We start from the raw sequence: 22,574 nt of genomic DNA, 5'->3' as shown, positions 1-22,574 counted from the left end.
AATACAAAATAATATAGATATAGCGTACGTTGTGTGCATTAAAAGTATGGTATGTGAATAAAAACAAACAACAATTAGCGATGTACACTAACAAATAACAGAGTGTGCCTGAACCCCTCACAGCAAGATTTCATTTCGGCATATCGGTGAAAAGCTCAGTGAAGGTTCACCCTGAAAATGAGGCTTTATTGTATTTTTGTACTTTGGATGCCGATTGTTAAATTTCCCTCTTCAATTTGGCATTGAATTATATGGCGACTTAAACCATAGTTATTGTGAGGGGACAAAAAAAGTGAAGCTCAAATTCAACCCATTCAAACGGACGGATGGCAACATCAGACTTCAATAAAAGATATGTAGAAGGATTACTTATCTATTCATCAGTGCTGATGTGAAACTTCAATCTAAATGTCAACACACAAAATGCCCATTTTTGACCCAGAACTATTGAAAAATTAATGAACCAATTAATTATGTTCAATATTTCAGTTTCATTAAGGCAAAAAAAGACTTATTTAAGGGTATTGAAGTGCAGTAGAATGAAGTACATAGCTTCAGGTCAAATGTCTCAAGGGTTTAGAAATTTGGGAACCACTGCTAGAACCAATCCAACGTTGGTCAAAACATCAATAAACATCAACCTGCTTGTAGGTTTATAAGTGACAAAGCAAAGCAAATCAGTTTAATATCTAATAAAATGTCTTGCTAATAACGCATTCATGCTGAGGGCCAATAAAAAATCGAGCTGCAATGTATGTCATCAGGAATTAGCTACTGAAAAATTACAATTTTACTGTATTAATATTAATAGAAATTATATAAATGGGAAAGTTGCTGGGACTTGAGATATAGTCTTAAACCATTTCACACCACAGCGTGGTTCCCCTCAGTCCAAATACAGAATTACATTGTTTAGACAAGCAATTTAACTAAACCTTCATGCAGCTTCATTCAAGTGAAAAATATACAAAGCTAGGGATACAATATAATGAGACAGATGCTTTTTTTTATTGCCGATTTGTGTTTTGAAGACACACATCAGCCAAATGCAGACCCAGCACATTAAACATGGGAACAGATGCTTAGAGTCCAGGTACCAAAGAGCACAGCAAGAGGCAGTTTGATGCTTTCACAACAGCGGAACCACATTTAAGGAGTGGCGGGTGCTGCATTTGGTACTTGGGCCTTCAGTGGGGCGTGTCGCTACAACACCCTTATTAATAAAGCAATAAAGACACCAACTTATTATGCTCATTTTTCGGCCCTTTGTATTGAGTTATGGACTCCTATAGAGCAGCGACACACAATAACCCGTATAGAAAGCTTTTTCCAGATATTACAGAATCTGCACCTATTCCAGCTGTATTTCTTTGGATTTCGTGCTTCTCTCTAAAATGGTCTGTTTTAATGCATTCTACCCACAGCCCGCCTCCAGTCAAGCCCAAATTAGATTGACATGGCACCACGTGAAAGCTGAAATGTGACTGGACGAAAAACTGTAACACACACTTACATTCCAGGAAGCTGTGCAGTCAACAAACACGCTACAAAACAAAGACAATAGACTTTTGAGGATAAATTCATACAATTTTATGGACCAAATTCAAATTGTTACATTTGACCTGTTGAATACAGCTAGATAGAAATATATTATTTTATGATTCACTTTTTGAGACTATTTTATTGAGACTATTTGAATATACTTTCAGAAGTCTAGTTAGTTTTCCTGAATATAGCAAAACCGTTTTGAGACACTGATCAACCTAAATGATGCTAAAATTGAGGCCTCGTGTGAATGTCACACATAACGGTGGTTTGAGTTTTCCTTCTCCCTCATTTGGCTCAAACTGCAAATCGTAAAATTATCAAAGTTGCAATCTCATACCTTAAGAGTTATTATTATTATTATTATATCAAGTGCAATTTTCTTCGGAGGTCCCTTTTAATAGCGGACTTCTGTTATCCAACCATAACACTATCTGGTCTCTCACTGGAGGCTCCGTATTATGAAGGCACATATTGAATGAGGTAACTATATGCTTATCTAGTGAAATAATGTGTTCACTGTTTTTTCCGTCAATCTCAAGCAAGGCTGCCCACACTCACTCTCATGGGGTGATACTGAGGGTGAAAACCTCTATTAACCTTGGTCCCTTTCCGTCCTTTTCAAGATTAGTGGATCTTTCAGCGTGGTAGATAAATTCTCTTTTAATACATCATTATGTGACATAGTTCATTAGAAGCAGTCCAAATGCTTTGCAGATTATAAATTAATTTTGTTCTTAAATATGCAAGTAAGTGTAATTATGATGATTTAAAATCCATAATTGCTGGGAGATTACTGGGGGTGCACGTTGCAGTGGAGCTGTGTTTTTGCTTCCCGTCCTGTTTTTAATCCATTTGACAGCATATGGTGGAAAAGATACCACATAATGTTTTTTACGAAGGCGAATGCAATTTGTTTGTGTTTACTTGCCTAAATCAAGATACATTTGACCTGAATACCTCCATTAATGTCATTTCAATCCTCAAGACAATACCTCCAATTTGCCCCTTTGGCTGATGCATCCTTTGTGTGTGTGGTTGTCTTTCTGTGGGTCATGTTTGTCAGCCTTGAGGAAATTTAGTTTTTCCCATTATTTCCCATCACTCTCCCGTTTAGTTTACAGTATTTTAAGCCATATTTGAAAAAAAAAATATTTCCTGTGCTTCTGTTTGTTTCTAGTGTAGGCGAAGCAGGAAGAAAACACAAGGGTTGTGCAGTGTGGTGTAAACAATGCTAACAGTATTGTAAGAGTGTATTTCCATGTATGCCAGATTCATGCCAGGCTGGCATGAAAAAGTGACAAACGTCATATTGAGTATGGATGAACTAATAATAGGTCCCCTTTCAACCTGCAATAACAGCCTGTTGTTTTGGCAATCGAGTCTGGTGCTCGTGTCACCAAACAATTACTGACACCTAATGACCAGTGTAGAATACTACAACCAATATAGAATATTACATTTACATGTCTTTTTAATGGCTAATATCGCAATTCTCTATTGCTATAACAACACAACTCAACACAACTTGCTCACAATAAGTATTGCTTCTTCTGGTTCTACAGCGCTGAGCCTCCTGGGTTATGCAGTACAGTGGTACCTCACTTTTCATTAGTAATTCATTCAAAAAAGTCCAACAAAACCAAATTGGACAAAAATAAGTCATGAATGACATGAATTAATAAGTAGACTAGTTTGTTACATGTTGTACGATAACTAGGATGGTGTACGACAGGTGGTAATAGTGCTGCACGGTGGTCTAGTGGTTAGCGTGCAGACCTCACAGCTCGGAGACCAGGGATCAATTCCACCCTCGGCCATCTCTGTGTGGAGTTTGCATATTCTCCCCGTGCATGCGTGGGAGAACACGCCAAAAACATGCTAGGTTAATTGGCAACTCCAAATTGTCCATAGGTGATGAATGTGAGTGTGAATGGTTGTTTGTCTATATGTGCCCTGTGATTGGCTGGCCACCAGTCCAGGGTGTACCCCGCCTCTCGCCTGAAGACAGCTGGGATAGGCTCCAGCACCCCCCGTGACCCTTGTGAGGATAAGCGGTAGAAAATGAATGAAAAATGAATATATATATGTATATTTTAATGCAGATATATTTACTTTATATCATACACACTCATCTCTGGGCACCACTTGTTGATCACTAACTCAATAAAATCATACACACACACACACACACACACATATATATATATCTTACTGGTAGTGAAAATGGTGAGGTGTTTAAATCCAGTGCTTTCCCCCATATAATGTATCTTCCTTCACAAATGCATGAACATATTAACAGGATAATGTGTAATTTTGTTACTTTCTTGCATCATCACTATTTCTTGCTTTTTGAAGCACCAATCACTTTTTATTGTCTTTTTACAATTACAATAATGCAATGCCTGCTCAGGGGACAATCTTAATTTTAACGTGTTCATATTGTTCTTTCAGTATGCCGTTGTACTTTAGCTAAAATACCCAAAATGCTCACACATGTAGTATGAAGTTTTTCTCCTACATATCTTGCACAACTGACATTTTATGAACTGAACTCATGCACGTGAAAGGAGATTGTTGGCGTAAAATACAATGCGACAAAGGTGACCATGTGTGGGGAATCTTGACTAATTGAAGTGGCATTAATACTCCAATGGAAACGTTGCTACATAAAGGTCATTTGTCTAATTATGACAGCACAGAGAAGTTGTTCTGCTGACTATTTCTGAAACAAACGCAGCTGTGTTATCTGCAAACAAGCTCATTAACGTTCTTTGCCACAAACTATTGTTTATGTGAGCAAAACACCCGTATGTTGAAGATGCAACCAACTACTGCATCTATTTTCAAAGAATAAAACATTATCGAAATATTTGCTTAATATACATATTTTGGAATTTTCTATATTTAACCACTAAATAGCATTATTTATGAATTCATATGTTTGACCTGCAAAAAAGGTCAGTAAGGTTAATTCATAATGCCGCCTACAGAGAACATATTAACTCCTTATTTCTAAAATCACAAATACTTCAATTTGCTGATATAGTTCATCTTCAAACAGCTAAAATAATGCATAAGGCTAAAAATAAGCAATTAGCTAAAAATGTCATCCAATACTTCTCTACAAGAGAGGAGAAATATGATCTCAGGGAAGAAGTACATTTGAAACACTTCTATGCTAGGACTACGTTATGCTAGCCATAGCATTTCAGTATGTGGAATCAAACTATGGAATGGATTGAGTAAGGAAATCAAACAATGCACAACGATGAGCCAATTCAAGAAACAATACAAGCAGTTGATGTTTGCTAAATACAAGGATGAAGAGTCTTGAACCAGTCATGATGTGCTATATATATCACTATATTGACACGCACTATGGTACCCATTATCGCATTGGATGCTCATATCACCTCCTACGAGGTACGAGGTACATTATTAAAAAAAAAAAAAACTACAAAAAAACCTTCAACTTTATTATGGAAAGCAGGAAGTGAACAAATGTAACAGTTAGTGATTGTAAAAGTACCAGATGGAGGGGTAGGATTTAATAAGCTTTGCTTCTTCCTACTCCTTTTGGACATGTGGAACTGGGAACTGATTATGGGATGCACTCAATTGGAATCTGATGCATGTTCAAATGAAATAAAACCATTACCATTACCATTACCATGTATGTTTTGTAGAGTCAAATGTCAGTCGTCAAGGTACAATGACGTGGGGTGCTAGCCAATGACCAGTATTATCAACTTGGCGATTTTGTCGCTAGATCTGGCGATACCCCCCCGACAACACATTTTCTAGCAACTTTTTCGGATGTCATTGGAGAGTTTTCTAATTTGATGAAATGTTCCACATTTTGTGTTCTCACTGAGCAGTGACAGGAGCTGGTGACCCCGCCCAAAGGAAGTCACAAGCCATGATGTGCAATTTAATGAGGTATAATTAAGTGAAATTAATATTTAGTAATTGTGGCCAAATTCTGACGTCATGACAATAATAACAACAATGGGATTAATTTAAAATAACTGTGGATATTCTGTAAATGAATGACTATAACATGAACACGGGTTTTATTGTTAAGGTTAAGGATAGAAGCTTTACAAGTGCATAGATAGACTGTCTCCGTCTAGGAGTGTGTCTGTGTTCTTTGCCTGAGGATGCCTTGTGAGAAAGCCGCTACAAACACAGAGAACACAAACCCAAACAAATATCCGGTAGAGATAGAAAGTGTTTTTTTTCCTTGGCTTATAAACTGAACATTTAATAACATTTGTTTGGCGGGTAGAGTGCATGAAATGCAGCAGTAGACAAGCTTTTGGGAAAAGTTTATTATTTTTCAACATCTTAATCTAACATAAGATGTTTTAATGAGAGTATAAAAAAGTCTTACTGAAAAAAAGGAATATGTTAGTGCTAAAATTTCATAGCAAAGTCAAGGAAATAGAACTCAATCAACACTTGCAGTAGGCGATTGAAACCTTGATATGCACTTTTCTGGTACTATTAAAAGAAACTTCCTATTGCTGAATGTCTTGGCAACACATATATCAGATCTAAAACACTGAGCTTCAATGTGTCAATGTTACAGCGATCAAAATCCTCTCTTGTCATTCACCCGTTCTGTTCAACCATCGTTTCATCCCATGAGTGATGGGAAAAGTCTTTCTTTGTATTTCATCATGCTAGCTCAAACTTTGGCCAGCGGGTGGGCTGGGCTTGAGAACCTCATGACAGCTTCATATAACTCTATCAACAGACGACTAAAACATGATGAAAAGCTGCATGCAACATTTTTTCAAGACTTGTGGTCAAATCACCATGACCAGTCATTTGAAAGTCACAGCCTCAAAGGCCTGCAGCAATGAAACAATGCAAAACTATGTGCGATGTCCGTTCCTACAATGCTTATGTAAGTCGAGTTATTGCCTGATAGTAAGGTAATGGTAACCATACAAAAGAACAACTCCTTACTTTTATCCCTGATTGCACACTGGAAAGGACGTTACAAAGAAAGGAGAGACCACTACGCTGCTTAGTTGTCATTGTCAATTTTATGGTAATGGTTTTATTTCATTTGAACATGCATGATTACAAGTGCATCCCATAATCAGTTCCCAGTACCACATGTCCAAAAGGAGTAGGAAGAAGCAAAGCTTATTAAATCCTACCCCTCCATCTGGTACTTTTACAATCACTAACTGTTACATTTGTTCACTTCCTGCTTTCCATAATACAGTTTTTTTTTAATAATGTACCTGGTACCTCGTAGGAGGTGATATGAGCATCCAATGCCATAATGGGTACCATAGTGCGTGTCAATATAGTGATATATATAGCACATCATGACTGGTTCAAGACTCTTCATCCTTGTATTTAGCAAACATCAACTGCTTGTATTGTTTCTTGAATTGGCTCATCGTTGTGCATTGTTTGATTTCCTTACTCAATCCATTCCATAGTTTGATTCCACATACTGAAATGCTATGGCTAGCATAACGTAGTCCTAGCATAGAAGTGTTTCAAATGTACTTCTTCCCTGAGATCATATTTCTCCTCTCTTGTAGAGAAGTATTGGATGACATTTTTAGCTAATTGCTTATTTTTAGCCTTATGCATTATTTTAGCTGTTTGAAGATGAACTATATCAGCAAGTTGAAGTATTTGTGATTTTAGAAATAAGGAGTTAGTATGTTCTCTGTAGGCGGCATTATGAATTATCCTTACTGACCTTTTTTGCAGTACATTTAGCGAGTGAAGATTGCTTTTATAGTTATTAGCCCATATTTCCACACAATAAGTAAGATATGGTAGAACCAGAGAGCAATAAAGAGTGTGGAGTGATTTCTGATTGAGAACAAATATTGAAATATTTCTGGCCACCTTATGTTGTATATTTGTAATATGAGGTTTCCAGCTCATATTTTCATCTATTGTGATCCCCAGAAATGTATTTTCCTTCACCCTTTCAATGTCTGCACCGTCTATTTGTATTTGCTGGTACGTGTCCTTTCTGCTGTTAGCAAACAGCATGATTTTAGTTTTACTTAGGTTCAAGGACAATCTATTATCATCAAACCATCTTTTTAGTGTGACCATTTCTTCTCTGACCTTTCTAATGATTTGGTCTGTACTCCCTCCAGAACAAAAAGCATTGGTATCATCCACAAATAATACCAGCTTTATCGGAATAGATCCTGTCACATGTTCAATGATTGATGATTTTTGCAGCATTTGAGCGGCTTGGACCGGCCGTGCAGCAATGTTGTTCGCCGTTTCTCCACTTGATAGCGATGGGTCGTTTGACAACAAAACGGCTCTTTGAGACGTCGTTTCAAAGTGAACAATGGAAGCTGGTTCTTTAAAGTGAAAAGGCCGTCATTTTCTTGTCTTTTTTCTATGATTGGTCAAAATAAGTGGTGTTGTATGTGTCGACTCTACGCAGAAGGGCGAGGTTGGTGGTTACTCACACAAGCAGCAGGAAACAAAAGCTGAGACACTCTGTGTTTCTGAAAGCCAATCTTCACAAAAGACCAGATGTGATGGCTGTATCTTTCAGCACAAGACATGTGTTCCCAGTTTAGCTGATAAAACCTGATGTCGTCGGGTCTACGTTGAGAGCCAGTATCCGCTGCTTCAATCTGGTTGGATGTTGAGTTGGTATCGTGGGGAATCTCAAAGTGAAACAACTTTTCAACTCATTGCCTCAACCTACTATTATACACATCTCCCAACTCACAGGCGATGCAGCAGCTCCAGTAGCTTACGTTATCTCTCGGTAGTGGCCTGGGGCGTACTGAGTGAGACGCTGTCACTACACCAAAAAAGTAGTTCTTGGGTGTTAGCTCTTAAATAACAATGTCACTGTAGCTTGGTTAATATGCGGCATGGCATTTGTTTGAGGTTTTTTTTTAGAAGGCTTTATCGGCGGAATAGTTTATTTTTAACAGCCTTGTGCTAGCTGTTTTTTTTTCTTTCTTAAGAATGCATAGACATGGGAAAGACATGTTTTCATGTCTCACATAAGGATTGTAAATTATGGGCAAAATCCCCCCCCTCCAAAAGTTCAGTTTTCCTTAAATACAAATGTGTACTCTGAGATGAAGTGATTTAATGCTTTAAACCGAAACTTGTATGGGAAAAATCATGTAGTAGAATTGATTTTATTATGTATATTACTGGGCGGCACGGCGTCGAGTGGTTAGCACGCAGACCTCACAGCTAGGAGACCAGGGTTCAATCCCACCCTCGGCCATCTCTGTGTGGAGTTTGCATGCGTGGGTTTTCTCCGGGTACTCCGGTTTCCTCCCACATTCCAAAAACATGCTAGGTTAATTGGCCACTCCAAATTGTCCATAGGTATGAATGTGAGTGTGAATGGTTGTTTGTCTATATGTGCCCTGTGATTGGCTGGCCACCAGTCCAGGGTGTACCCCGCCTCTCGCCCCAAGACAGCTGGGATAGGCTCCAGCACCCCCGCGACCCTCATGAGGAAAACGCGGTAGAAAATGAATGAATGAATGAATGTATATTACTATTACTACTGTATTTCATAAGACAGAGCTCTATATGGCTCGCTTTTTTTATTATCTGCTTACTTCTAATTTGGCTGGTGAGATAAAATCAGTTGGAAAACTTTAGAGATGGGTGAACAGATACAGATAGTGGTGTTCTTCATAGTTTCAACACCATGATCTGCAGTATCAGTCCTGATTAACATTGTTTACTGTTTTTTAATGCCTTAATGTTTCTTGAATTAAAGAGCCAAGCCTTAAACACTCAAGCCAAAATCAGTATGCAGATCAAAAGATCCCCTTTGCCCACTTCGTCATCAGGAAAAAGCCAAAAGAAATTTGACACCAGTCACCCTTTTTGAAAATTGAATTGAATTTGGAAATGAAATCAGAGGAGAGCGTCAATGTCAAGCTCGCGAGCTTTGTGTCAAGACATTAGTAGACATTTTTGTTGGCGTCTAAATGACTTGCAAATTTCTGCCAAATCCTGGTGGTCAAGTAAAGTAACCCCCACAAAAAGTAGGCATCTACTATACTTTCAGCACTGTGTGCTCAGCTGATATAAATAAACGCATTGGTTCTCAAGTTAAAAGCAGAAGTATTCTTGCCTTTGGGATATAGATTATGCCTCTGGAGTAAAAAAAAAAAGTTTCTTGTTTGCTCTGATCCAATATCATAACAGACATCTCTGAGGGATAAAGTGGGGTCTCAACAAGAATTGTTTCTGAGTTTTCAACAGATAGAAACATTGATGCTGAGCAATGTTTGCCTCTGCGAGAAGCAAAGGGATGACCGGATCATACAACCTTGAAGAGACAAAGTGTGTGCAATTACAGTCAATATTTGATGGGAGCTGGCAATGGGGTTTCTGAGAGGCTTTTAAAAGATATAAATTATGGTGATAAGTCCCTAGATTGGGGGCATGCCATCGAGGTTGATGCCATAAGGGAAGAGAATAAGTCAAAACAGCATCTTGCATCCAGTGACAAGCACGCTTAATTTACAACCTCAGTCTTGTGAAATATAGGAATGATGGTATCAAAGACGGTGGGCTCATATATGTCACTGTAAAAATGATTTGGCATGGTCATGACTAACAAGAAAAAAATAAATCAGTTTGTGTGTTCAACGTGCAGAAAACAGATTTTAGTCTTCACATTACTGTGGATAAAAATGATCACCAAAGGACGAAAACAAATTGGTTGAAGTGAATTTAGTATTGGCACAATATTCTACTGCTTTTGTAAAGTCAGATTCAATGTGAATGAATAGTTATTGCATTCTGCCTGCTTTTTTTGCAATATTATATAATATATATTATTAAATATTTATATATTTTTTATTAGATTATATTTGCAATATTGTCGTGACAAATGCATTTCCTCTTGCAATGAAGTGCCTGTCTGTCTAAAAATATTAGCGTTTCCAAATAAACCATCTTCTGCAAAACGTCAAGGGAACGTAATTGGCATCTAGCATGGAAATGCTTGCAAGTTAATCAGTAAATTATTCATCTAACATGCTAATTATTTCTATTCCAATGCCTTCAGCCTTCTTACAGTGAAACATTGCAAAACATAAATGGTGAACAAAACAGTATAGCTTCTCAAAATTGTGTCAAACTGATCATTTAATCAGTTTGACATAAAAATGTTGAATATGAATTCTATATGCGTTCTGAAAGCACAAGATCTCCGGAACACTGGGACTTTGCCAGGATGAACCCTATTTCTTCTTTCTTTGTGTCTACCTTAGTTTTTTTTGACTCGGTTTACGTGTATTTTCTGGTTTGCGTACAATACGGCACTTGTCTTGTCGTGTTATCAAGTCCAACTGTGTTCTTAATGTATTTTTTATCACACCCAGTTTTCTAACAAATACATTATCATTAAATACAAATACATTGCTAAGTTACGATATAGCAACCGGTTCTAGAAATTAGCTATATGACTCTGCCCGTCTATGATGTCATCAGCAGTTGACTGGCAAAAATGTTAAAGGGGACCTATTATGCTTTTTCCACTTTTCTGACCTACAAATGTAATCACAATGTTTTATTCTTGTGTTAAACAATGCCAAAGTTTCAGATAATGAGGTTTGCACATTTGGAAGTGAGCCCTGAAAGAAGTTTGGGATGGCTCAAAACGCTAGGTTTGAAAAGGCGTGGTAAGACCGTTCCTTTGTGACATCACAAATGGGCGGTTTCCTTACATGGGCCATTCCTTACATGGGTTATGTTGAAGAGTAGTAAGTAATTCAAGCAGTAACAGTTTATCAGTGTCCTAACTGTGTTTATTTTGTGTAAGTCATGGAGAAAAAGCACTTGTCATGTAACGTTATAGCACAGAGAAAGCATTATAGCATAGAGAAAATTCTATCCGGGTTTTTTTTACACACTGGAAGTCCCGCAAAACACATTGCACATTACGGATGCTGTAGAAATCATTCATTCATTCATTTTCTACCGCTTTTTCCTCACGAGGGTCGCGGGGGGTGCTGGAGCCTATCCCAGCTGTCTTCGGGCGAGAGGCGGGGTACACCCTGGACTGGTCGCCAGCCAATCACAGGGCACATATAGACAAACAACCATTCACACTCGCATTCATACCTATGGACAATTTGGAGTGGCCAATTAACCTAGCATGTTTTTGGAATGTGGGAGGAAACCGGAGTACCCGGAGAAAACCCACGCATGCACGGGGAGAACATGCAAACTCCACACAGAGATGGCCGAGGGCGGGGACCGAACCCTGGTCTCCTAGCTGTGAGGTCTGCGCACTAACCACCAGACCGCCGTGCCGCCGCTGTAGAAATCCTAACGTTAAAATTCTAAAGCTACTTACCACTGAGAGACGTCTTGAAGTAACCTCTTTTCTTGAAAACCTTCGGACTGTCCAGTCTCTACATCCGGATTGGATTCAGGATCCGACACATATGGCTGTATGTTAAAAGCAGACATTTTAAAAAGTTAGCAGCACAAACCGGAAGTCTTTCTCTGCACTCGGCAATGTGAACAACCACAGCAGACCGTGCTTGGAGGCGGGCTGTGCTTGGAATACATTAAAACAGACCGCTTTGGCGGGAACCACAAAATCCAAAGAAATACAGCTGAATAGATGCAGAAACAATTCTAAATGCATATAAATGATGACTGAAAGGAATAAATGCTTATTATTATTACTGTTACCTTCAGTGGAGACATGCTTGGTACCAAAGACACGATGAGGCAGAGAGGCATAACCCGACACCACCTTCCTGTTTTGTCATAGGTTATTTCTTGAATTAAATTCAATAGTGTTTTTTTTAGCTTCTTCATCAAAATGCTGGCGCTATAACCTTAATGTTACTAAAAATTGGGTTAATGAGGTGGAAAACACGATTAAATTTAAGAAATAACTCATGGCAAAACAGGAAGATGTGTGGATTTGTGCCACATCGTGTCTTTGGCAACAAGCACGTCTCCAATGAAGGTAAAAGTAACCTTAAATGTTATTTTTTTCATTCAGCATTGATATGCATTTATTAGAGCTGCAATAAAAGCTTGTTGTTCCAACAACTTTGGCAAATTGAAATGGCATTTCTAAAATGTACTTAATTATACAACTATACAGTTTTTATGTAGCTGTAGTTGGAATAATGTAGCTTATAGTGAATCAAATATTTGACCACACTGAATTTAGAACATTTTCATTTCTGAGGTTCATTCATTCATTCATTTTCTACCGCTTATCCTCACAAAGGTCACAGGGGTGCTGGAGCCTATCCCAGCTATCGTTGGGCAAGAGGCGGGGTCCACCCTGGACTGGTGGCCAGCCAATCACAGGGCACATATAGACAAACAACCATTCACACTCACATTCATACCTATGGACAATTTGGAGTGGCCAATTAACCTAGCATGTTTTTGGAATGTGGGAGGAAATCGGAGTACCCGGAGAAAACCCACGCATGCACGGGGAGAACATGCAAACTCCACACAGAAATGGCTGAGGGTGGGATTGAACTGGGGTCTCCTAGCTGTGAGGCCTAGGCGCTAACCACTCACCGCAATGCAGCCCCCTCTGAGGTTGTTTTCTTAAAAAAAAATATATATATATATATTTTTTTGAAGGGTTAAACAATAAAGGCCCAAAACATCCAAATACAAACTCTTCTTCAGATGTTTTCAAATGTTTTTGCTACTTTGATTGGATGAAGCTCTTACCTAACATCAGTTCTTGTCAATGTAATGTATTCATCCATTTTTAATGGTTTAACTTTTCAAAGGGCAGTTTGTTTACAAAATGTGTGAAAACACATTAAAAAAAGAAATATTTTATATTCTCATTGCTGATGGATATTTGAGTTTCAAGCAGTGTGAAGACTTGCAAACTGACTTTTTTTGTCTGTTTTTTTGACCAATGTAGAGGTAGTATAGATTTTCCCCAACACCAGTTGTTTAATCACAGTCACTCACTAAATAGTGAAATACTTTAAAGTGTCAGACGTACCCTGATGTACCATGCATGCAATTAATATCCCCAGCTGTCTACAATGTTTTTATAGCTGCTGGTAAACATGAATGAGTTTTTTTTTTTCTTTTGGTGCATTCAGTCAGTGGTCATGCTCTGTTAAAGACATATATTAATTCCCTGACAGGCAGTGGACACTCCCTCTTATTAAACAATTTATTTGCAACCCCCCTAATGGCATAATTAATCTAGCCTGAAATTGGAAATACCTAAATCTCTGTCTGGCTGTAATCTGCATGACGGCAAATAAACTCATGTTGGCTCAGTAGATGTTGGTTTCAGTGGCTTTCTTGTTTCTGTTACTTCGTTCGACTGCATTCATAATCTCGTGCAATCACTGAAATGTTGTTTGAAATGTTTTGGTTTATTTTAAGACGTAGCTGTCAAATTAATGTGATTTAACACATTGGATGAAATCCCTACAAAATTCAAAACGATGCAGTCGAACCTTTCTAGCATCCACTCCGGTTAGCATGTTTTTCAGGTAATAACAAAAATGTACATGGAATTTTTCCTCGCATTGTGTACATTTTGCAGTTAGTGTGCAAAATGGTACGTGTCTTCTGGTAATGGTAATGGTAATGGTAATGGTTTTATTTCATTTGAACATGCATCAGATTCCAATTGAGTGCATCCCATAATCAGTTCCCAGTTCCACATGTCCAAAAGGAGTAGGAAGAAGCAAAGCTTATTAAATCCTACCCCTCCATCTGGTACTTTTACAATCACTAACTGTTACATTTGTTCACTTCCTGCTTTCCATAATGCAGTTTAAGGTTTTTTTTGTTTTGTTTTTTTTTAATAATGTACCTCGTACCTCGTAGGAGGTGATATGAGCATCGAATGACATAATGGGTACCATAGTGCATGTCAATATAGTGATATATATAGCACATCATGACTGGTTCAAGACTCTTCATCCTTGTATTTAGCAAACATCAACTGCTTGTATTGTTTGTAGTCTTTAGGTATTAATACAGTGAGTGAGTGAGTCCAACTGTGGCATCGCATCCTTAGCTTTCTAACAAAATGACAGATTTGTCGCCTGTCTATGATGTCATCGGTGGTTGAGTCAGTAAAAGGAATTGAGTTTACTAATGTACAGGAATATACAGGAATGTTCTATTTCTTCTTCTCTGCACTTCTATCGTCAATATACTCATGTCGATTGCAGTGTAGATGAGTTGGCAATGATTGTCATCAAGCTATATATGCATATATATATATATATATAATTTCTGCACCCAGTTGATGACTTGGATACATTATAAATGAAATGGTTATTTTGGTTACAATAATAAGAGGTACTGAATTTGAACAGCTGGCTCCAGATATGTCGGAAAGAGCACACTGTGTGCTTCAATCCATCAAATTCCAATCTTAGTGAGCATTTCCATTTTAGGAACGACATCCCTCTTTGCATATCACATTTTTTTTTTCTTCAGGTTGAGACTTTGAGCTCCCATCTTAGTGTTTTAGAGTGCCCTTGGACATTCATCATGAAGTTGAAGAATTCAGTAGATGCTCCAGGGCTTGCAAATGAATATTGGCAGTGATGTGGCAGAAATATGGTTTAGCATATGCTACAATATAAGAAATATGGGAGAGCATTGCAGCATTTGTAAATTTGTGTTCAGGCTGTCCAATAAAAGTGAATGTATTTCTTACGCTGTTAACACTTTAATCATACTTAAGAAAGCTAGTCCATGTCAACAGGGGACCTAAGCAACTGCAGTTCTCTCTCCGAGGCTTGATGCCGTAGCCTTGGCTTCCTTATTAAGCCATTGCTTGAATGGTGATGGTGCTATTCAGTGACATTGCCTTTATTCTGCTCCCAAATTATATTTCATACTGCAGGGTCAGCTTGAACAGCTCCAGCCCTTTAGAAATATTTGTCCTCAATAATAGGATTCAATAGATGAAGCTTTTCCCTTAGTCTCTGGAGTCTGATGAGTTTCATGAAGACAGCCAGGGCCTTCTTTCAAACTGCCGATGTCTGAAATGAAAGATTTCAACACCTCTGCTTTCAGGCCAGGTGCCTGATGGTGCAATCTCTGATCATAAGTCCGTTTGTCAAGCACTGCCGTCTTTGTCATTACAAAGGTAACTGGTGTATTTTGAGGATATCACAGTGGACTTTCAGCTATCGTGTGTCTGTTGCCACAACAATCATCCTTCCCTAACTCCATCCATACATTTATGTTGTCCTCACAAGGGTTACAGGTGAGCTGGAGCCTAGCCCTGCTGAATATAGGGGATGAAAGGCAGGGTAGACCCTGGGCTATGTTCAGCAGAGGGGCATGACAGAACAGAGAACCACTACATTAAGGAGAGCACACACTGCAGCAATCTTTACATCCGTACACACACAGAAATGTGTGTGTATCCCGGATGCTTTGCATTCACATTCATTCATTCATTCATTCATTTTCTACCGCTTATCCTCACGAGGGTTGCGTGGGTGCTGGAGCCTATCCCAGCTGTCTTTGGGCGAGAGGCAGGGTACACCCTGGACTGGTCGCCAGCCAATCACAGGGCAACATATAGACAAACTGTTTTAATTTATTCCAAAGCCCGCCTCCAAGCTTGCCTGCACCGCTGTGATTGGTCACACATACAAAGTGCTTCCTAACTATATAAGGACCATATACGGAAGTTGGCCTCTCTGTGACGTCACAAAGGAACAGTTTTACCACGCCTTTTCAAATCGAGTGTTTTGAGCCATCCCAAACGTCTTTGAAGGCTCACTTCCAAATGCGCAAACCTCATTATCTGAAACTTTGGCATCGTTTAACATGAGAATACAACACTGTAAATACATTTATAGGTCAGAAGAGTGGAAAAAGTATAATAGGTACACTTAGGTACACAGTTTGACCTGTGTCCAATTTTTTCATGTCAGTGTGAAGAGTGCAAGTCCAGTTTTTGCAAATGCGACCCAGGCATCTTTCATATGTGGAGATACGGAATATCTGATATGTATCCGATGCTAATGCAACATACGGTTTGCATATATCTGACCCACATCACTGAAAGACGGCAAACATCACAATTTGTCGCCGAAATAGATAGCAGCAGAAAACAGTGGCGAATATGATTTTACAACTGACATGTGCAGAGTTTGACTCTACTTCCTGTGTTATTTATCTACTCATGTGCCAGCTGTTTTGTACTCATGATTTATGTGTTGTTATGGATGGTCTGATGTTGGAAATCTGTGACATAGATAAATGTGCAGGATTTTTGGATGGAATCCCAGGTCGGAGTACAGTCAGAGATTTGGATCAGGAGACCTACATTTCTGTATAATTTAAAAGAATTTCCCCACAGTCTCCTCTGGATTTGTTCACCTTTTCTGCTCAAATGCAATTTCATAGCAAGGAGGATAGAATTTGAAGTATACCATGTGCAAGGTTCCTGGTAGAGTTATCCTACTCAGCCAACATTGTGCTCATGGTCAGTAGCAATATACATTCCCTTGCCACTCTTTGATTTCGTTGCTTCACTTTATCATGTTTTTTTTTTTCAAAATATATATTAATAAATCGTTCTGTTTCATTACAGTTTGGAATATGGTCAATTATTCATCAAAATATGCATATTGAAGAGAGGTTTGCATATTTTTGGCCTAAATTAAGAATTTTCAAGCATCATTATGGCTAAATGAAGTGAAGGACACTTTTTCCAGTCTTCCCACTACAAGCAAAGGCAGGCTTCCACCGCGGCAACACGGGGTTGAGGTGCGCTTAGGCGGCAACCCTCTGGTGAGGATTACACAGTTTGCACAACAACAGAAAGACTTCATCGCTTTCTCGTTTCATGTGTGCCGTGCGGACATTTCGAGCGGCATTACGATGCATACAAACAAAAAAAAAGTATTTTTAGCAAACGAGTGGCCGTGTAGTATATCCATCTGATAACTCCACAAGCCTGCACGCAGTGAAAGTTCATCCTTGACTAAAAATGCTATGTCGTGTTTGCATGTCGTGACGCTGTACTCACCACATACGGCTATGCAAGGTGTGTGTGGAAGTGGTATATTTTTGCTGATTATTTTGTCTTTCTTCCTGACTCAGTTTGAAACCCATTCCCAAGTTCAGAATAAATAAACGTTAGTTAGCTTGGTTAGTTAGCCAGCCGTCTGTTGCGTCACTTCGGAGATGCCGTAGCTTGCACATAAGCAATGCACAATGTCATTTAAACAAAGCTAGCAGTAATGTCAGAGTGTACACCCATGAATATATCAATCAAACATCACACTAAGGATTGATGATGTCGATGTTTTTTTCATGCCATGTGATCAATCCACGTTACGTTTGAGATATTACGACTACATTCCCAATGCTAACGATAAATGATTGTCTTATTATTGCTTAGCATTAGGTAATACAAGTACATAGGCAACTATAGGCGTGTGATTTCTTTTTTACAAGGCTCGAATGATGTTAAATTTATATTTAAAAGGTCAACTAGGTTTTTGATGCTCTAACTACAAATATATTTTATCTAAAAATTAGGATTTTTATCTAAAAATAAGCTCCTCATTAGGGTGAGGAGCTCAGCCATCCGGGAGGGGCTCAGAGTAGAGCCGCTTCTCCTTCACATCGAGAGGAGTCAGTTGAGGTGGCTCGGGCATCTAGTCCGGATTCCTCTCGGACGCCTCCCTGGTGAGGTGTTCCGGGCATGCCCAGTCAGGAAAAGGCCCCAGGACAGACCTAGGACACGCTGGAGGGATTATGTCTCACAGCTGGCCTGGGAACGCCTTGGTGTCCTCCCGGTGGAGCTGGAGGATGTGGCCAGGGACCGGGAAGTCTGGGCTTCCCTACTAAGACTGCTGCCCCCGCGACCCGGACCCGGATAAGCGGAGGAAAATGGATGGATGGATAAAAATAAGGAGTCTACATTGTGTAAATGCACTTATCTGGAACCAATTAACTACGATAAAAAAAGAGATTACTGTACTGCTTTACTACAGATATCAACTGTCAATTAGGAATTTTATTTAGCATTTCCAAACATAAACAGCGGAAGCAGAGCTTGTATCCGTCACAGTATCCTCTATCCCATGGGTCTCAAACTCAATTTACCTGGGGGCCACTGGAGCTAGGGTCTGGGCAAGGCTGGGCCGCATCAGGTCCCCCCCCCCCCCCCCAAAAAAAAAACGCATTTATCAAAAACAGAAAAATATACAAACTTTTTCAGTGCTTTGGTTCCGATTTTCTACAAGAAAAGCTCTGATAAAACATTCCACTGTTCTCAAATATCTTAATTTTTATTTTAAAAAAATTAAAAATAAATAAACAAATCAAGAATAAAGAAAATCAATCAATCAGTAATAAATAAATATAATAATAATAAAACGGCAAATAATAAAAACTTAAGAAACCACATATAGTTGGTGGGTAGACAAATTATTTTTTTCAGATTAAAATGAACAAAGCATTATTAGAGCCCTGTAGACATGACAAAACACAACTATAGTCACATTTATACTTTTTTTATTTACAACATATTGCACAACTGCAGGGTCTTGAGACACATGCCAACTCGCAAACTAGAGAGCTAGCGACCTAAACGGTAGCCTTCAAGTTATTTCTTTTAAACTTAAATAGCAAAAACTTACCACTTCCACACGGATAGGGAGGATAACTATTAACAGTTATTTAACCTTTAACATGAACATTAATTAAACGTAATAATTTTTTCTGGGTACATGATACCATACAGCATCCATATCAAACTTACTAACATTAAACTTTCATATCAAGGCGGGGGCCTCAAACTAGTATCCTGCAGGCCACGTTTGGCCCGCGGGCTGCGTGTTTGAGACCACTGCACTATCCCGTACAACCTGTATACGTTGCTACTGTTCTATTTGTGTCCTGAATATGTAGTACCATAACTCAAAGCATGATCAAAAAGGAACATCTGCTGTCTGCGTCAGACCAAAGGGCCTTAAGTTGAGTGCCCTTGATGGACATAAGGACATTCCACACCCCACACCCCACATTCAAGGCTGAGGTGCCCCGAGCAAGGCCAGGCTGACACTAATGGTTTACACTTGCAGTGTTAGCTCATTTTATGGGTTAAATGCAGTGGTAAAATGACATGTACTGTATAAAACCAGGATGAGCTTTAGCCTTGCTCTTAGTGACCAATGTAAAATGCTGCAGGCGAAGATCTGACATGACAGGAACATTTTACTGACCAACCTCAATTTATCTCCTGTTAAACATAATTTGTCCTTGCGGAAATAATTTCCTGTCCTCCAGAATGCACTAAATTGATCACGCTTTTACTCGACCTCTTCTTTATTGTTCAACTCCTTGGCATCTGCCAAGGGGCATTTGTAACTTATATTGTAAAATCTTTCACTTAAAGACTCACAGGGAATCACAGTAATCAAATTTATGATCTGGAAAAGAAATTTAAGGACTTTAATGTCTTTTTACTAGCAGTAAAATCAATGTATATACTTGATTTGACATTTCCCAAATTGGGTTGTTGGATGCTCTAAAGTTAGCAAACAAGGACGTTAGACAAAAAAACATCAGAGCTGAACCTCATGTTGGTTAAAGGGTTAAACATGAATTTAGTAGTGTTGATTCACACCACGGGCAGCACGGCGGTCTAGTGGTTAACGCGCAGACCTCACAGCTAGGAGACCAGGGTTCAATTCCACCCTCGGCCATCTTCTGTGTGGAGTTTGCTTGTTCTCCCTGTGCATGCGTGGGTTTTCTCCGGGTACTCCGGTTTTCTCCCACATTCCAAAAACATGCTAGGTTAATCGGCCACTCCAAATTGTCCATAGGTATGAATGTGAGTGTGAATGGTTGTTTGTCTATATGTGCCCTGTGATTGGCTGGCCACCAGTCCAGGGTGTACCCCGCCTCTCGCCCAAAGACAGCTGGGATAGGCTCCAGCACCCCCGCGACCCTTGTGAGGAAAAAGCGGTAGAAAATGAATGAATGAAGGATTCACACCACCATAACCCCATAATTGTATTAATTTACAAGCTTACAACTTAAGTTCATCCCGTTTCTTAAATGTGTATGTGTCCAAAATGTCTCTTAGTACATCTGGCATCTCAGTGGGTGTTCGTCATCACAATGAAGAACATTTTGACTTCAGCTACACTTCATGTAAACATGCTGTGAAGTAACATTTTTCTCTGGAGGCTTGGTGATAAAGGACAAAAAAGCGTCTGCAGTGTCATTCAGTAGAAGCTCAACTTTACACAGATCTACAGGATGTGACAATACACCAACTGGATTTTTTTCCCACCCCCTTTAATAGTTGAATGGACCGCATCCAATATTAAAATGGAAGTGTAGGGGCATGCCTCTGGTCAAGAGACATATCTCTCTAAAACAGCCTTCACAGAATGAATTGGTTGAAAGAAGTAAGAAAGAAGTTATTTTTCCCTTTCTCATTTCTATAGGGACAGTGCACCATCAATTATTCCTTTTTGCCTTGTTCCTTTCCGTCTTTTCACTGATATTGCTGTTTTCTGCCATAGGTGATTGTAAGAACCCAACTATCTTAGTCAGAGGTCGATTTTAAACATGCATTTTTTTTCTTTTCTTCTTTCTAAAGACAAGGTTATGACGGACTGGAAAAGAAGCTAAAGGAAGTCTTCTCGGAAAGAAGCAGCATCTTGCACCAACTCTCTAAGACATCTAAGGAGCTGGACAGCATAAAAAGCGACATACAGGTTGGACAATTTCATTTTCATTTTCAACGATAATGCGATATTCATTGTTGTATTGACTGTAGCTCAGAGTGCTTTTCATGGAGTTATTATTAGCAGTCTGAATGGTATTTTACAAATAGTCGAAAATTGAAATCATTTAAAAAAAGCTTGTTTCCTGCATGACATAAACACGTGCATTTCCTGCTTCATCCTTTTACAGTGGTTAAGGTACACTATTGCACTAGCTGGGTGTAAGGGTTTTTGACTGGTATTGTCTAAAGCAGGGGTTTCAAACACGCGGCCCGCGGGCCAAATGTGGCCCGCAGGACACTAGTTTGAGGCCCCCACCTTGATATGAAAGTTTAATGTTAGTGCGGCCCGCGCAAGTTTGATATGGATGCTGTATGGTATCATGTACCCAGAAAAAATTATTACGTTTGATTAATGTTCATGTTAAAGGTTAAATAACTGTTAATAGTTATCCTCCCTATCCTTGTGGAAGTGGTAAGTTTTTGGCTATTTAAGTTTAAAGGAAATAACTTGAAGGCTACCGTTTAGGTCGCTAGCTCTCTAGTTTGCGAGTTAGCATGTGTCTCAAGACCCTGCAGTTGCGCAATATGTTGTAAATAAAAAAAGTATAAATGTGACTATAGTCGTGTTTTGTCATGTCTACAGGGCTCTAATAATGCTTTGTTCATTTTAATCTGAAAAAAATCATTTGTCTACCCACCAACTATATGTGGTTTCTTAAGTTTTTGTTATTTGCTGTTTATTATTATTATTATATTTATTTATTACTGATTGATTGATTTTCTTTATTCTTGATTTGTTTATTTATTTTTCATCTTATTTTGTGCAGAAAAATAAAAAGATATTTGAGAACAGTGGAATGTTTTATCAGAGCTTTTATTGTAGAAAATCGGAACCAAAGCACTGAAAAAGTTTTTTTTTTTTTTTTTTTTTTTTGAAAACCTGATGCGGCCCAGCCTTGCCCAGACCCTAGCTCCAGTGGCCCCCAGGTAAATTGAGTTTGAGACCCCTGGTCTAAATCATGGGTTGTTGCGTCTCCCTTCACTGAGAGTGGTGACTGTTTTTAACAACAAAGTAGTAGAAATGTGCATTTTCAAAATGAATGTGAAATATTTGGCTCACTGCAAGTATATGAATGCATCTAGACTGCATTCTGACTGCTGATTGGATGAAGAAGGGAAGGGGAGGTAGGATAATACATGGCTAATACATGCAGTCTCAATACCGATTGTGACTGCTGCTGAGGCGGGCAGAGCGCTCATTATCAACCACAGATCA

The 22,574-nt window shown here is 38.9% G+C and overlaps 1 protein-coding gene across 4 annotated transcripts in view; it reads left to right on the top strand.

Annotated features, from left to right (window-relative positions):
• Positions 1 to 22,574, top strand: part of luzp2 (leucine zipper protein 2) — a 193,724-nt gene that overhangs the window by 74,038 nt on the left and 97,112 nt on the right. For all 4 annotated transcript variants that reach the window (XM_058075738.1, XM_058075728.1, XM_058075719.1 and 1 more), the window contains exon 2: positions 21,170 to 21,287. In XM_058075738.1, the coding sequence (XP_057931721.1) occupies positions 21,170 to 21,287 (118 nt within the window). The remainder of the gene's footprint in view (positions 1 to 21,169; positions 21,288 to 22,574) is intronic.

This window comes from Doryrhamphus excisus, chromosome 1, assembly GCF_030265055.1.
Source record: "Doryrhamphus excisus isolate RoL2022-K1 chromosome 1, RoL_Dexc_1.0, whole genome shotgun sequence".
In the NCBI taxonomy this organism is placed as follows: Eukaryota; Metazoa; Chordata; class Actinopteri; order Syngnathiformes; family Syngnathidae; genus Doryrhamphus; species Doryrhamphus excisus.
The sequence above is the reverse complement of the archived record's forward strand: the minus strand, read 5'-3'. Positions and strand labels throughout refer to the sequence as shown.